This window comes from Penicillium angulare, assembly GCF_028827245.1.
Source record: "Penicillium angulare strain IBT 27051 chromosome Unknown utg000007l_segment0_segment0, whole genome shotgun sequence".
NCBI classification, from domain to species: domain Eukaryota; kingdom Fungi; phylum Ascomycota; class Eurotiomycetes; order Eurotiales; family Aspergillaceae; genus Penicillium; species Penicillium angulare.
The window spans coordinates 2,123,762-2,138,371 of NW_026623166.1; the positions used below are offsets into that span (position 1 = coordinate 2,123,762).

The 14,610-nt window shown below is 45.1% G+C and overlaps 2 protein-coding genes across 2 annotated transcripts; one reads left to right on the plus strand and one right to left on the minus strand.

Annotated features, from left to right (window-relative positions):
* Positions 1-4,761: 4,761 nt before the first annotated feature.
* Positions 4,762-5,812, plus strand: N7478_010071 (RTA1 domain-containing protein; the record flags this gene model as incomplete). Its single annotated transcript, XM_056926285.1, has 2 exons — positions 4,762-4,969; positions 5,169-5,812. The coding sequence occupies 2 exons, from the start codon at positions 4,762-4,764 to the stop codon at positions 5,810-5,812; spliced, it is 852 nt and encodes a 283-aa protein (XP_056775655.1).
* A 3,399-nt stretch (positions 5,813-9,211) lies between these two features.
* On the minus strand, positions 9,212-9,619 carry N7478_010072 (uncharacterized protein; the record flags this gene model as incomplete). The annotated part of the gene is made up of 1 exon (XM_056926286.1): positions 9,212-9,619. One exon carries the CDS (start codon positions 9,617-9,619, stop codon positions 9,212-9,214), a length of 408 nt encoding a protein of 135 aa, XP_056775656.1.
* Between the last annotated feature and the right edge of the window lie 4,991 nt (positions 9,620-14,610).

The following is a 14,610-nucleotide window of genomic DNA, read 5'->3' on the forward strand; positions in this document are numbered from 1 at the left end:
CCTCTTGGAGTACCTCGCGGTATCATAATGCTGGGGCGAAGGACATACCCCCCAGGAGCAAAAAAAAACATCGGGATGATTCATCCAGATTTTATGTCTCCTGGGTGCCCACGCACGCTTTGTCCCCTTCCGAGATTTGCTGAGAGGACGCAAAGACGGACAGTATAGCTTTGACAGAGATCCACCTGGATCCACAGCGCAAAGTGCGGTCTTTGCGACAAAAAGTGCTCTCCCAGAAGCAATAGTCGAAGCTCCTAGGGCTGGTAACCACCGTTCCTAGGGCCTTTCGCATTAGTTCCTGGCGACAAATAGGCCCTGGGAGCGCTGTAAACTGCTCATAGGACCGCAGCGAGGGCTCCTAGGAATGCTGACCCAAGCACCTAGGAGCCACAAGGTTTCTCCTAGGGGCCCTTTTATACCCAGGAGGCATAAATTCTAGTCCTAGGAAGTATTATACCCCTAATGCAGGACCATTAATTTCTGAATGGAGTTGTAACGAGAACTGCAAAGCCTCTTCAGAAGCACTGGTGTTGCCTGGATCTGGATGGGAAGCTCCACTCATAGGCGTTACCGGGAATATATAAGATGCATTAAGAGACTTCGAAGGACCTTCTGTGACACTGAGTCACAATATCTCTACCCTGATATGAAATTTGAATCAAGGCACCACCTGAATAGCTTCAACATAGTCTACTCATAATGACAAACTCTCCTACCCGGAACAGGACCCGGATCCGTTTTACCATTAAGGCTTTCTCCATATTGGGCCTGGTGTTAGCTAGTCAAAACTCGGCTATTACGACATTCGTATATAAAAGTAGTATAATATTTTATTAGATATAGTAAATTCAGAGATTTATATGTAATATTTTAAAAGACCCGATCAAAAAATTATCAATATTTGATAGACATGGGGGGGGGAGGATATAGTTAAGCATTTCCACTGGTCACATGTATCATCTGCTTGTATTTTCCTTGAATGAGCATCTATTCAAAGCCTATAGCCGCTGTAAATTCAGTCATACTAAAGTTGATGTAATGCCCTCAATCATAGAAAAAAAAATTAAGGAAGTGTTTATGAAGATATATCGAAGTGTTATTTTCTTCCGTTAAGTACAGAAAACAAACAGCCTAGTACGGCAAAGAGCAAGGTGAGATAACGAACGCAGAACCCGGAATCCGACTATCTCCCTTCGAATTTGAAAATAAAAGGCTGGACTTTAATGGCACTTGAGGACATTCGTATTATCCAGTATGGTCGCAGACAGGTTCGCCACCATAAATTCCACTGCAAGTATAACCCGAGCAGCAGTCGGAGTCTGCTGTGCAAGAGTCAAATTCATAACCACATGCCTAAATAAATGTAAACGATTAGTTATTTATTATCAAGGTATCATGATCAGTGCCAGAGAGCACACGTACTGCGGCTATTCCGGCAATGGCGAGCATGGCAATTATGGAGAACTTCATTGTGACGGGAGAGTGAACTCAAACTTTTGAGACTCAAATGCTTGGGATGAAGAAAAGCTTTGATGGATTGAGTTCGAATATTTAGCCCGATGTGATGCTTTCCAGTATTTATAGGCTTTGTCCGGACTCCTCTCATCTCCCTGTAGGCCTGACGGATCGCTGATTGCCATCGTCTGTTGTCCGTGCTACTTCCTTCTACGCTTGTATGCTTGTATGGAAAACATTATTACTTCATGATCGACGATCCTAAAGCCTAAGTATAGTATGGTTAAGGCGCCTAGGGCGTCCAAGGCGTTCAAAGCGTTCAAAGCGTCCAAGGCGTCCAAGGCGTCCAAGGCGTTCAGGGCGTCCAAGGCGTTCAAGGCGTCGACGGCATCCAAAAGCTTCTATGTTTTATGGATAAGAACCTAACACTTGCAAGTTCTTTTTTCAAAGCAGCAAATCATAGCCATCTATCAATGAGGGAGTACTCCTGGATGTCCTCTTGATAGCCACTTATGGTGGCATATTCTACATATACCCTATAGCCTCAAGGTATTTGTTCTGTCAACGAGTTTGTAGAATTTCCAGGGGAATTGAGCTTGGGATAACCTCCTGATACAAGGTATTTGGCAAGAAGAGATTGAGTTTCTATTCCCGCCTATTACACGGCGGCGCTACGTTAAACACGTGATGGCACATGTCAAGTTTCAACCCACTCTCCGGCAGCAGCTGGACTTCTTTGGCTGGGGAAGAGCTGCCACAGATGACTCATATCTATTTCGTAATTGGTATCATTCAATATCAAAGAAGTTGATTGATAACAGCGATATTCGATAGCGTAGTATAAAATGTCCTCTGTGTTCAAACGGTAGCCAGCGTCCAAGATGATGCGAAGTCCTGGGGTCCACCCGATGGATAGCCTCGCAAGATAAGTACCGTCTCCGGGGACTTCTCTTGTTGTTGCCATCGAAATCATTTTATGAAGATGTATTTCTGATCTCAATATGATAGATCTCTCCAACTCAGACGAGTGAAATTCGAAATTTTGGGCATGATCAGCTATTGTTTCTGTCGGACTGGCGCGAACGCGTATGCACTAGTACGATTCGATCCAATCATGAGGGTTGTGAATTGATGTCTGGTTCAAGAACTATCTCTGCTTTTCAGGGGGAATACATGGAAAATGCGGGCGGGCGCTGTAGACACTAGTCCTAGAGAGGAATAGTGGTAAACCACTCCTCTCCAGCTTGACAGATGGGTTTTTCCAACGTAACAGTGTTCTACTCTCGCCTTTAAGCATGGTTAGCGAAATCGTGACTTTGTGCAAGTATAAAAATTACTGATCCGCAGCAGAATTGAGACTATTTAGCTAGTTAGCTAGCTCCCTTTAACCAATTTCCTGCACCCTATGTAGCGTTGTGTCTGCTAAGTTTCCTAATTTCAATAGAACTATCTCTGAACAAGCCTCTTGGGTAGCGCCGGCCAATAATTTGAGTATTTTGGCGTTATCTGGCGCCATGTTGATATATTTACATAGAGTTATTCGAAGCGTTTACATGGAAGAAGGCGGCAGGGCGCCGGTAAGGGCGGTGGGAGAGCCTACCGCCCAATCACATAATCAGGACGTGGTTCATTCTTTTCTACGGCAGAAGAGATGGTGATTTTAGGTGCCTAAGGCACCCCTGCATTTACACGCCCCAGATCTCGGAAGATATGGGCAAGCTAACTAACATACGTACAAAAATGCCAAATAAGGTAGACATGAGGTATAAAAGAAGAACACAGCGTAATGTATGAAATGCTACACCACTTGGTGGCGAGAAGTATCCAGAGATATCGAACGGTATAACGACCCTTGCTGCAGCGAAGGGGCCCACCACCCAAAAATGCCGGAAAAAGAAGAAATGTACTGTAACAAGATATACAACGCGCTTAGTGCCCTTTATTCAAGCAGAAGGAGCTATAGAGGTTGGTAAAAAGAGTCGAGATAGGTAGAGATACTCTAGCGGATGCCGTGGCTTAGAAATATACTTCAATAGCAGAGATACAATATCAGCATTGTTACTGTGTGCCAGTATCGTTGCTGAAATCATGCTGAAAGTCTACTGACAACTACTTTGTAAAAGAATAGAGGCACAAGAGAGGCTTACAGAGACGCAAGATGTCCGGAGACACAAGAGTGGCATCAGGAGATACAAGGGAGGTATATAGATAAGGCGTCAGCACTACTTCTATCCTCAGGAAGACGTGGGATTTTAACAGTGAGACTACTAAGGCCAGTAAGATATCTAGAGATCTCTACTGCCGAGGCGTCGATAGGCATGTAATAAACGCACAAAAATATGAGCGTAAGCGTAGGTGCGCTCCTCACCGTCAACAGTAGGATGCCCGAGAGGAAAGACATAAGGATTTCAAGCCTTAATCGTCTATGCTAAAAAGCTCATAACCTGTGGAAGGGGAGGCTACATGGCGAAAGGAGATGGGACGTAACCAACGTGTGTGATGATTAGCGTGATAAGAGATGAACCTAATTAGGCTACAGCAGAAGAGATGGTGATGTTAGGTGCCTAAGATACTCCTGTATCTACAGGTCTTCCTGTATACTCCATAACATGAATGACATTAAATAGAGATGCTAAGGCTTTCGGTTCAGTAAACTTGTCGTCCGTTTGGCCCCATGGTGGGGAGTTCAAGAGTCAGGAGAGAGATGCGAATTCTTTACTTCCCGTCAACACTTTCAACCATTAGCATGAGGCTGAGGCTGTCATATAGGGGCGCAGCCTTGTCGGTCGATCGGTCGTGGTAATAGCGTGCCTTGCTACGGAGAACTGGTTGCCCCAGTTCGGTCACCTTATGGTACTGGCTATTAAATGCATTGGACTATTACGAGGTTGTATTTTCAAGTTTTGATGTGCATCCACGAAGGTATCTTCGACTGGCGCAGCTGTTAAAAAAAGAACCGTGTATTTCGTTATGTAGCCTAAAATCTATTTTGGGAGACACAGCCGGTGCCTGTGCCTCGTAATTAGTCAATTTACATTCAAAGTTTATTTTGGCCCCATATGAGATAGATTCCACTCTAGGAATCGACTAGCTTCACTTCTGCCTGCGTAGAGTCGGGTCAGGGATAAAACGATGCAGGCTTTGCACATAAATAAATCGTATTCCCATGGGCATTCAATATTTTCGATATCATAATTTATTAAATCAACGAGCCGACTTCTTGAACCTTATACTCTATTGCTTTTCTCCCCCAAAAATATCTGTTTCGCTTGCCTTTCTTATATAACCCGTCGCTACTTTGCCAACATGACTTCAAAGAAGGAATTTAAGGAGCAACTTAAGGAAGGGTGCCATGCCTATGTTCCAAGCATGGAGACATCCTATGGATATATTCCATCAGAGGCAGCCGGAATTGCATTTGTTGTTTTGTTCGGTCTGTCGGGGCTCATCCACATTATTCAGTTTTCTTGGAAGCGAACATGGTGGTGCTCGGTATTCACCATTGGATGCTTAGGTATGTCAAATATGTGCTCCGAAATCGTCTCATATATACTAATCTAGGGCCAGTCGAGGTCCTTGGCTGGGTTGGTCGCCTATGGTCCTCCCAATGTCCTTATAACTCCACGGCCTATATGATTCAAATCTCCACACTGATTATTGGCGAGTCTCCAATTTTCACACTTATATTCTATTCTAATGTATTCTTCCTACAGCGCCAACATTTTACACTGCCGGGATCTACATTCTCCTCGGTCGATTTATTCAGCTGCTCGGTCGCGAATCATCGATACTTAGTCCGAAGCAATACCTTTGGATTTTCTGCACCTGCGATTTTATCTCCCTCGTTGTTCAAGCCGCAGGTGGCGGCATGGCTTCTTCTGAGTCAGACAATGGAAATACTGCTCCAGGGACAAACACTATGGTTGCTGGTATTATCTTCCAACTGGTCTCGATTAGTGTCTTCGTATTCTTCGCCGTGGACTTCTTACGACGAGCATTTCGCATGGGTATGCTCAAGTCGATTATCAAGGGCCCACTGACGCCTCTTCTGGGTGCCACGTGTCTTTCCGTTTTAGTGATCTATATCCGAAGTATCTACCGTACGATCGAGCTTGTACAGGGATGGTCCGGATACCTGATTACTCATGAGATATACTTTGTGATCCTCGACGGTGTCATGATGGTTATTGCTGTCACAGTGTTCAACGTTTGTCATCCAGGATGGCTGGTACCTTCGGACTCTATCTTCGTGCGTCCCAAATATCAGGATCATGTCGAGATGAGTGACGCTGAAACACAAGGGTTGAGGGGAGACACATCATATACGCCTTACAATGAGAGCTACTACGCAGCGTAGGGGCGCTCTGTTCACTTGAATGTTGTTCACTGTTCCTTCCTAGACTTTCAATTTATATTGGAAACCAAATCTGTCTCCCGTCACAGGCTTATATTCGTTGAAAATGTTTGATTGTATTTCAGCTAAATTCATGATAATGTTACATGTCATTGATAAAAACTGTTAAACAGATTTTTGGTAAATATTAATGAGTCATTATTTGACCATTGAAGAAAATAGACCTGTCGCATATCTGAATCAACCAATTGGCGTTGGATCTTGTGCCGTTTCGGGTTGGCAATGTGTGTTAAAACAAGGCTTCATCAGGATAGTTATGAGAATTATTAAAGACGAGCCATGTGGGCCTGTGTTTTCGTTGAAAATAAATAAAATAGTCTAACGCAATCATTATGCGGGGAGTTGCCATTGGAAATCAAGATCTAAGTCAACGCCATCCAAGCAGGCGCCGGTGTCCCATTTACTTGGTCCAAATGGTGCCATGGACGCATCTCATGGGAGAAATAGCCATTCGTTCATGTTTAGCCCATTCATATCACTCGGCTCAAACCCAAAATGTCCCTGATTATCTCCCGCTAGGGGCTTTTCTGTGGGAAGATGTTCATCAAGAACCTGCCGTTCGCAGTTTCCGTAGTTTGCGTCGACAGGATATGATTCAGTGGTGCTACTGATGGGGTGCGAAGAAACAAGGCTGTCACGAAGACCCTTCCTTCACTTGGGCCTTTAAAAGTGTCGCGTACTAGAACTTCAAATGAACATGATTGGCTCTTCTCCTGGAGAGCTACTATGGCTCGATCAAGAATCTGCAGAGCTTCGCGTAGCTTTCCACTTCGTACCCGGAGAGCTAGCACCTTGGTCATTAAGATAGAGAAGCTAATGGTGCGAAAGAGTATTTTCATTGGCGAAAACTATAATAGTTTCTTGTTTCCCAGAGTTACTACGCTTTCAAGAGTTTGACGACAACGATCAAAGACTTCTTCGATAAAGCCATATTCTTGGGTTGTCATGTTGAGCTGTCGAGCCTGTTCAACAAAGAAGCGATCTATAGTAGACTCGGTGATAGACCACTTTGCGACAGAATCCATTGAACAACGAGCTGCATCTCAACCGAATTCGCGAGAACCTGAAGGTGCTGGTATTCTATGAATAGCATATCGCTGAAAGGCATCCCAGAGACTAGGGTGAGTTAGCATAGTGTTTAACCAAAGCAGTAGTTATTTAAGCAGGGTAGTGTATTGGTTAACCCACGAGGACTTGCTGCGATACTGACAGCTGAGATGACATATACTGAAGGTAACCATGTATGAGCTGTAAGGAGCCACGGCATGTAATAGGACATGTACTGTACTGGTGGATTAGTGATAGTTGCCCTTTCGACTTAGCTGCCGGGCGTTAATAAATTGCTTGTGTGTAGGTCAGAAAGACCATACTCAACCCCTTTCAACGGCCACGCCTAATCCATGCCACTTGAATACAATTATATACAGGACATCAACGTTCCCACAATGAGCCGCTTGAATATGCCATGCCAGTTGCTCCAATAAATCCTCCAAAAGGGTGCAAAAGTTGGTCTCGGCAATCCATGCATCTGATAAAGATCGAGAACGCGCCAAATGGCCTATTATCCTGTTATATGTCAATATACGTAAGGACCCGCCAATTTACCATACGGGTTGCGCTACATGACCCCGCACCCTATTCTAATTTCCGAACAATTTTTGAAAAATCTAAAATAATTCCACCAAGCACTTGCAATTGCACTGAGTAATATTGTGCACCGGTGGTTTACGGACAATGAGGCTGCCTTCCCGACGCGGATGCCGCTCGAACGGCATGAGGAAGATTTACTACAGGTATGCCGTCATCCATATCACCCAGAATATGCAAATTCCTTTCAGTAGTTGACTCAAGCAACAGTGGCTATAGAAACATGCTGAAGCGGATCCATAACATGCGTATAAAGGGAACCAGTCAACTTGGAGACCAGATATACTCGTGCCTGCCGATGAGAAGGACGGATTTAGAATGTGCGGAGTCAATGCTAGGCTTGTTAGCTTTACCACTTATATCCCATAGAGCTTTAGCCGCTGAACAGGCCCAGCCAATCTGAGGATTTCCGTGAGGCATGAGGTCGGTCAAGCATAATGGAGGCCTTTTTCGATTGGATAGATGAACGAACTGGAATGCGCCCGACCTCTGTTAGACCGGAACATCTGCGTTTGGTACCGGACGATACTGGATTGCACTCGTTCTACCAATAAATCTTCGTCGCTGTCTTAATGGAGACGAAGTGCTTGAGAGAATTTACCAAGCTGGTCTCCAAGTTGCAGTAGATGAATGTTCAGCTTTGGGCCCCAAAATAAGTCGTTCTATGGCACTTTACGTAGTGAATGGTGCCCGTAGTAGACTGATCGCTCATGATCAGCGTGTCCTTGGCATTATTCATCAGGAACTCGATGATCTAGTTACAAAACATCATGTTCTGTCAAATTATCAGGCTACGCTTCTCCGAACTCGTATCATCCCTACCATTATCCCTGGTTCAGAAGAATCAAAACAGCTTCTCCATTCCTACCTTCGAGGGGCCATTTCGAAAGATACTTTTATCATCAAGCTGGTGCGTGGTGGCTGTGGGCAAGGGATCAAATTTGGCCATGAAATGGAGACTTCGGAGTGGGAACATATTCTGGTAGATTACACAAGCCGAGTCTTGGTCTGGGTAGAGCGACATGTGTCGTCCAGCGAATTTTCAAGCAAGCAGAACATGACTTATTCTTGGACGAGAAAATTGGGCCGCAGAGGTGTCAGCGAGTAGGAACTACTACTCTATGGACGGCTTATTTCTCAGACTGGGCGCTTGGAGGGCCAACGTGGCAGAGGAAAAGTTTGTAACATGTCGCTTGGACGCGCTTGGAAAATGGGAAGTGTTGTTCACGTGGGAGACACGATATGCGAACTACCAAACTAAACAATCTTCAAGAATGAATGAATATATGGCATAGTGTTTCCGGTATCTGTTAATTTAAGTAGTATGTCTGCAATATTTATCCTATATATTACCCTCGACTTGGTACAGGCTGTGGGGCCCAAAGAATGCGTGAGATCGTTAGGTATTTGCTCCTCGGTGATCACATATTGCAGAGCGTTTTCTCCTGTATTCAGCACTGCTCGCTGGCAATGTAGTTTTACATTAAAGTGTTTAGTCCGCTAATGAAACTCAGGATTGCGAAAGTGTGCAGCGGCCGACTGATTATTTGCCACGATATTGGTTGTCGGAGGACGATACAAGTTTGTTTCTGCCAGAAACGTGCGAAGACACTGCATATGTAGAATAGCACTGTATTGGCCAATATATTTAGCATGAAACGTAGAAGTAGCCACTTTACCCTGTCGTTTGGATGATCAGGAGACCGGGGTGCCGGCGAGTTGAAATACGCAGCCAGACGTGGAGTAGGCCCCGTCCGTGACGACGGAGCCACGAGAGTCCGCATCAGTGTACCCAATCACCTGCCCGCTACGATAGCTGATGCGGTGAGATTGCATGACTTTGATGTAGCGAAGCAATTGATGAAGAGCGGCTTGGTGATGTGATTGCGGTCGAGACGTGAAGCGACTCAACGTGCCCAGCGCAAACGTGATATCAGGTCGAGTGCCAACCATTAGATACACCAAGGAGCCGATGGCAGTTTCGACGAATATTCGGATCAATGCGAGCAAAGAAGGCGAAGATGATCCCTTATGGGTCGCGATCCAGAGGCGTTCCACCTCAGTGATCGAGCGTTTGCTAAGTGAAAGGGAGCGACTGGACATTAATTGTCAGAATAACGATAGCCGTGACACCTATCTCCTCGCCGCAGCTCGCAAGGGTGACTTGAGTTTGGTCGACAAAATACTCGAGTTTGACAGTGTTGACCTCCACGCAACAAAGACACAGGGTGAAACCGCACTAGTGGTCTCCACTCATGAGAGCTACCACAATGTCGCGCAAAGATTAATCAGCTAGGGCGCAAAATGGTAAATGAAATCTGTGCCGCTTGTGATCCACGACGGGCTGGGCTGGCAATGGCTCGTAATATTTGATGGGAGAGGCTATCATGAATTTGGTGGTTTGGGCGTAATTGACTTAACAACTAGTATATTGTGTTGGAGTCAAATTCAGATACGGTATTTCTTTCGGCACAAGAACTGTTTGTAGATACATACGTCTGTAACACATCGACTTTCTCTTTTTTCTTCCAAATTTACCATGCAAACGGCCGCATGCGTATCAATTTCATTCTTTAGGTATAATTATAGACTTGAGAGGTTTTGTTCTCATTTAATTTCCTAATTTGACTGTTCCAGAACACTTGGCGATACGGTGAATTCCAGAGTTTATTTGCTTCAAGGCCTACACTGCAGTCGCCAGGCTTTCCAGAAGTTGTGCCTAGGACCTTTCAGGTCAAAGCGCTCTTGTATAAGGCCTTGGTAGCATTTGACAAACCTCCTATGCTTGATGAGCACGGGCCTTTGATAACGAAGGGTGATCTTTCCAATGTGCACCGTGTTAGTGAAGATATGCAATCCCACTCATGTGGCCAGGTCACTAGATAGTGACTACGTTTACCAAACGAACACAGCCCCAGAACCTGCGTGTTAGCAACGGGGTCAACGTCAGACTGGGCTGGAAACGGCGGAACGGCGATTTATCCCCTCAAGCCGGCTTCTCCTTCTATCTCGAAGTCGTGTATGCCAAAAATGCTCCGACGCGTGTAGCAATGTTTTTTTTTAGCAATCGCTGTTCATCTTATTACCTTGATTCACAATTTCAGCACGGTTCTTCACCACGTCAAACCCAACAAAATTCGACCCGTACACGATGTGTTTAACAACCGTTTTGACCTGAAGGCGGTAAGGTGAAGTGGGTCGCAATCAGATCCACCTAGATCGTTGAAACAAGGCCGGATGTTTAGCCTGATATGGCTGGCCGTTGTTCTTTGAGCTACCGACCGTTGAGCCTCAGTTAGAATACTGCGGCGAGCAACCGACTATTCGGGCACGAATCACCACTGTACTTGTCTGAGTGGAATGAAGGAGCCTGTCATTCGTTTTCTACCCCACGTGTTCCACATCGTATTACTTCACTGAGCTATTGAACTGCTACGAAAGATGTCTGCTGTAATTTCCGGTGTCGACTGAGCACATTAACCCCTCTTTGATTAAACAGCCCACTCAGCCTGGGGATGCTGCAATATGTGATTGCTCTCGACAAAGCACACTGACCTTCAAGAGTGTATACCGGTGCTGCGCAAGAATTAAATTGAGTCAGGTGAATTGAAGTGTCATTTATCAAGCTTGCGTGTGGAGAAGATGCTGGGGAAATTTCAATTCGCGAAAGCTAAGACCGTAGCACGGATTTTGATCAAGACTCAATTAAAGATTCGGAACGAATCTCTTCGTAGTGTTCGCAAATAGCCTAAGGCTACGCGTAAGGCACTATAGAATGCACATATGTATTATAACTAAGCAAGCCACGTCGCTCGCAAACGACCTACGCACGGAATTATGCAATACAAAACCCAGCCAACAAAATCGAGTTAGAATGAAAATCCATTATTTTAGCTACGCATTTCGGCCAATCAAAAAATTGATTGATGCATTAGTTCTTCGAAATAGTGAGAGAACTTTCAAGTTTGAATTAATACCATGTCGACCGTTCAGGTATGAAGACCAATACGTACTCGCTCCAGAGTTGGGTATGCATATTTGCTTCGACCCTTCTTCTCAAAAAAAAGAGTACCTTTGGGGAGAAGTATCTTTAAACGATTTACTTCAGAACACAATCAGCACTTTTACACCCACACAACATGTTGTAGTGACAAGCTTTGTTGCGAAGCTACAAGTACGCGGAGGGGCTCGCATTCAGGCTGTTACGTACGCAGTTGAGTTTCCAGAGAATACTGAGAAGCAATTTATGAGGCAACTTGGAAGACCGCTTCGCGGCCGTCCAAAGGTGCTCGTCGATGTTGAACAAACAATGGACTTTGAGTTTGGTAACATCACCCCTGATGGTTCGTTCACTCCATAGAACTCAAGATCTGGCACATGACTGACATCCGTAGAGGCAGGAATTTTGGAAGAGCTAGAAATGCACCCTCAGCTCAATATGCCCTTGACGATTGACTTCGCGAATTTGTGGCAAGAGCGAAACGTGCAAATTCGCATTGCAGTTGAACCAAATGATTTTTTATACGACAATAGTTTCGTCACTATTAGCGAAGTTCAATTGGAAATCCACTATACAGTTTGATTGTCGTCTTCATATTTGTACAAAGTTTCCACCGATTCTCTTATGGATTCAACTGGTGGCTTAATGGAAAAACTAGCTCTTGGGGCCTTTTGAACGGCGTTTCAGGAACTCATAGATGGTACCGAACCTTCTCGTGGGGATAGCTTTTCTTAAGGCATGACGCAGGGAGGTTGTATCATTGATTAATAGACTTGAGCCTTTGACCCATGTGCTTCATAATTATACCTCTCCCGGTCGTCGTATTCGCGTAATTAATTTGACGGATAAGTTACCCATCTTACAAGAATCGGACGTAATGAATGCCATGATTGACAGGTTGAGATTAATCATTGAAATTGATCAGCCAATAGAGACCAACAAGAATCCTACTGTAAATCGGGGCTTTCTAAAAACCAAGAAAGTCATTAAAATAGCAGGGAAAGCCAGACTACGATATGATATCCTGTTGGCAGAACTCGGCTATACTCCGCGGTCGGGATCTGAAAAGGATCTAACACAAGTTACGCAGCAGTATTTCTGAGCCACGTTGAAATCTAATGGGCATGTGAGAAAACAACTGCCTGGCATAAAGTGTCGCTGAAACCGCCACGAAGGACGGGTTGAATAGGCAGTAATATAAAGATCTCACTTAGCTTCAAAAGCTTCGATTGTTTGTCAACTTGGCCTGTTAACAGAATAGGGGAGGGGAAGGGGCGAGGGGTAACGAGGAACGAGCGACCGCCGATATGCGCTGCAATCAGCCCTTAGTAAGGCATTGGGGGCGAAGAGGTGTACCACATAAACGCCCGCCCGCATCAGCGAACGAAGCAACTTGACCAGCTATTGAGCAGATATCGAACTACTTGAAGTACTTGGTCGTATTAGTGGCTTCAGCAACCATCGCGTACTTCAGGTGCTCCCCCCCTCTCCTAGTGCTTCCTAAAACCCAACTACTGGCTCCTAGCAAATGTTGAGTCGTGAGGCTGGCACCTACCTGGAATTGAGTCTAGCTGAAAATTTTCTTACAACTGCAGGACATGTCATCAAGTCAATTTTAGTGTCGTCCTTCAAGCGTGGAGGACCTAAGCGTGGTGAGCCGACATAAAGCTGAGAATGAAGCTCTGCATGACCCCCGGTCTTAGCAACTCATCACCGTTAGTGAAGCACCCAAGCAATTTGGAATACAACAACACAGAAGTCATACACCATGATCGCGCAGAGTATACGGCTGCATCAGATCCCTATCCCATTGAGGATATTGTGAATGTTGGAATTCTAGGACCATTTCATTTTCTATGTAACTGCAGGAGCTGTTAGATCCGCATCCCTGGTGGTTGGGCATTTTCGCGTGTGGCGCTTCGCATTACTCAAAACGGAGAACATTCTGCCACATCCAATGTTAGGACAGGAAAATGGCTTCTCACCAGTGTGAGAACGCCCATGATCATCGAGGTGGGCAGGACGGGAAAAGCGTTTCTCGCATATCATGCATCTATACATAGAATGCTTCCCCAGTTGTTGAAGATCCCCCGTGGGGTTATAAGGTGGATAGCCATGTCGGTTGTATTCTTTAATTAAAGGCAGATATCCATAAGGACGGTCTTGAAACCAGGCTCTGTCATGATGACCGACAGGGGCGACTGAAACGGGGTATTCAGGTGCAGCGAATGAATTTTGATGCCTTGTAACGAAAGCAAATCTTGGATCGGAATGACAGTGCCAGGGGGTGCGGGCGGGATCATTAAGGGATGCTCCTGAAGTCGCGCAGGAAGCCGGCGACAAAGACGAAAAATGAGCTTGAGACACGGAAGTGCCCACAGCAAGCTTAATACCCATTTCTTCTGGCGGGGAGTGTATTGAGTCTGTACTGCCGAACGCTATCTGTGGTGTGCTTTTCTGGCCGACGCTGAGGGCTGCTTATATATATATGAAACAGCTGGAGAGGGCGATGAACGGATGCGTGGGAAGCGTCATGGCGATATGATGCTGATTGAACGAATTGATTGCCTAGGAGAACCTTGTGAGTTTATGAGAAGAATATTCGCTTTCGAGCCGACACACCTTTTTGCTCGGTGTTACTCTCGAAACCTTGCACCAGAGTCGAAAATGATGGGAGCATACTTCCTTTGGCTGGAGGAAACTTAATAATTACTGGAATATTTTTGAGTCGATCTGATATGATGTGTGGGCAGCATTGCATATCATGAGGAGCTTAGCCTCGTAGAAAATGGAAAATCAATCTTCTCGATTCAATCAATCATGGTTGTTGCAAGGAACGCATAGTCAAGTTGGCGTGGTCAGACTTTCGGCAGGTGAATTACATCATGAATCGGAGGGTACCATGGTCTCGTTGTCATCAGGTAGTTGTCCTACAACTAGTTACTTAGACTGAACAAGTCTTTTCCCTATGAAATTACTTACTTGGCTTGGTTAGCGCTGAGAGAGATAGAAAAAGCCCCGTTCACGTGATTGATCTTAGTGTTATAATAATATATGATTCATGGATCGACACTCATGACTCATCAAATCTTCA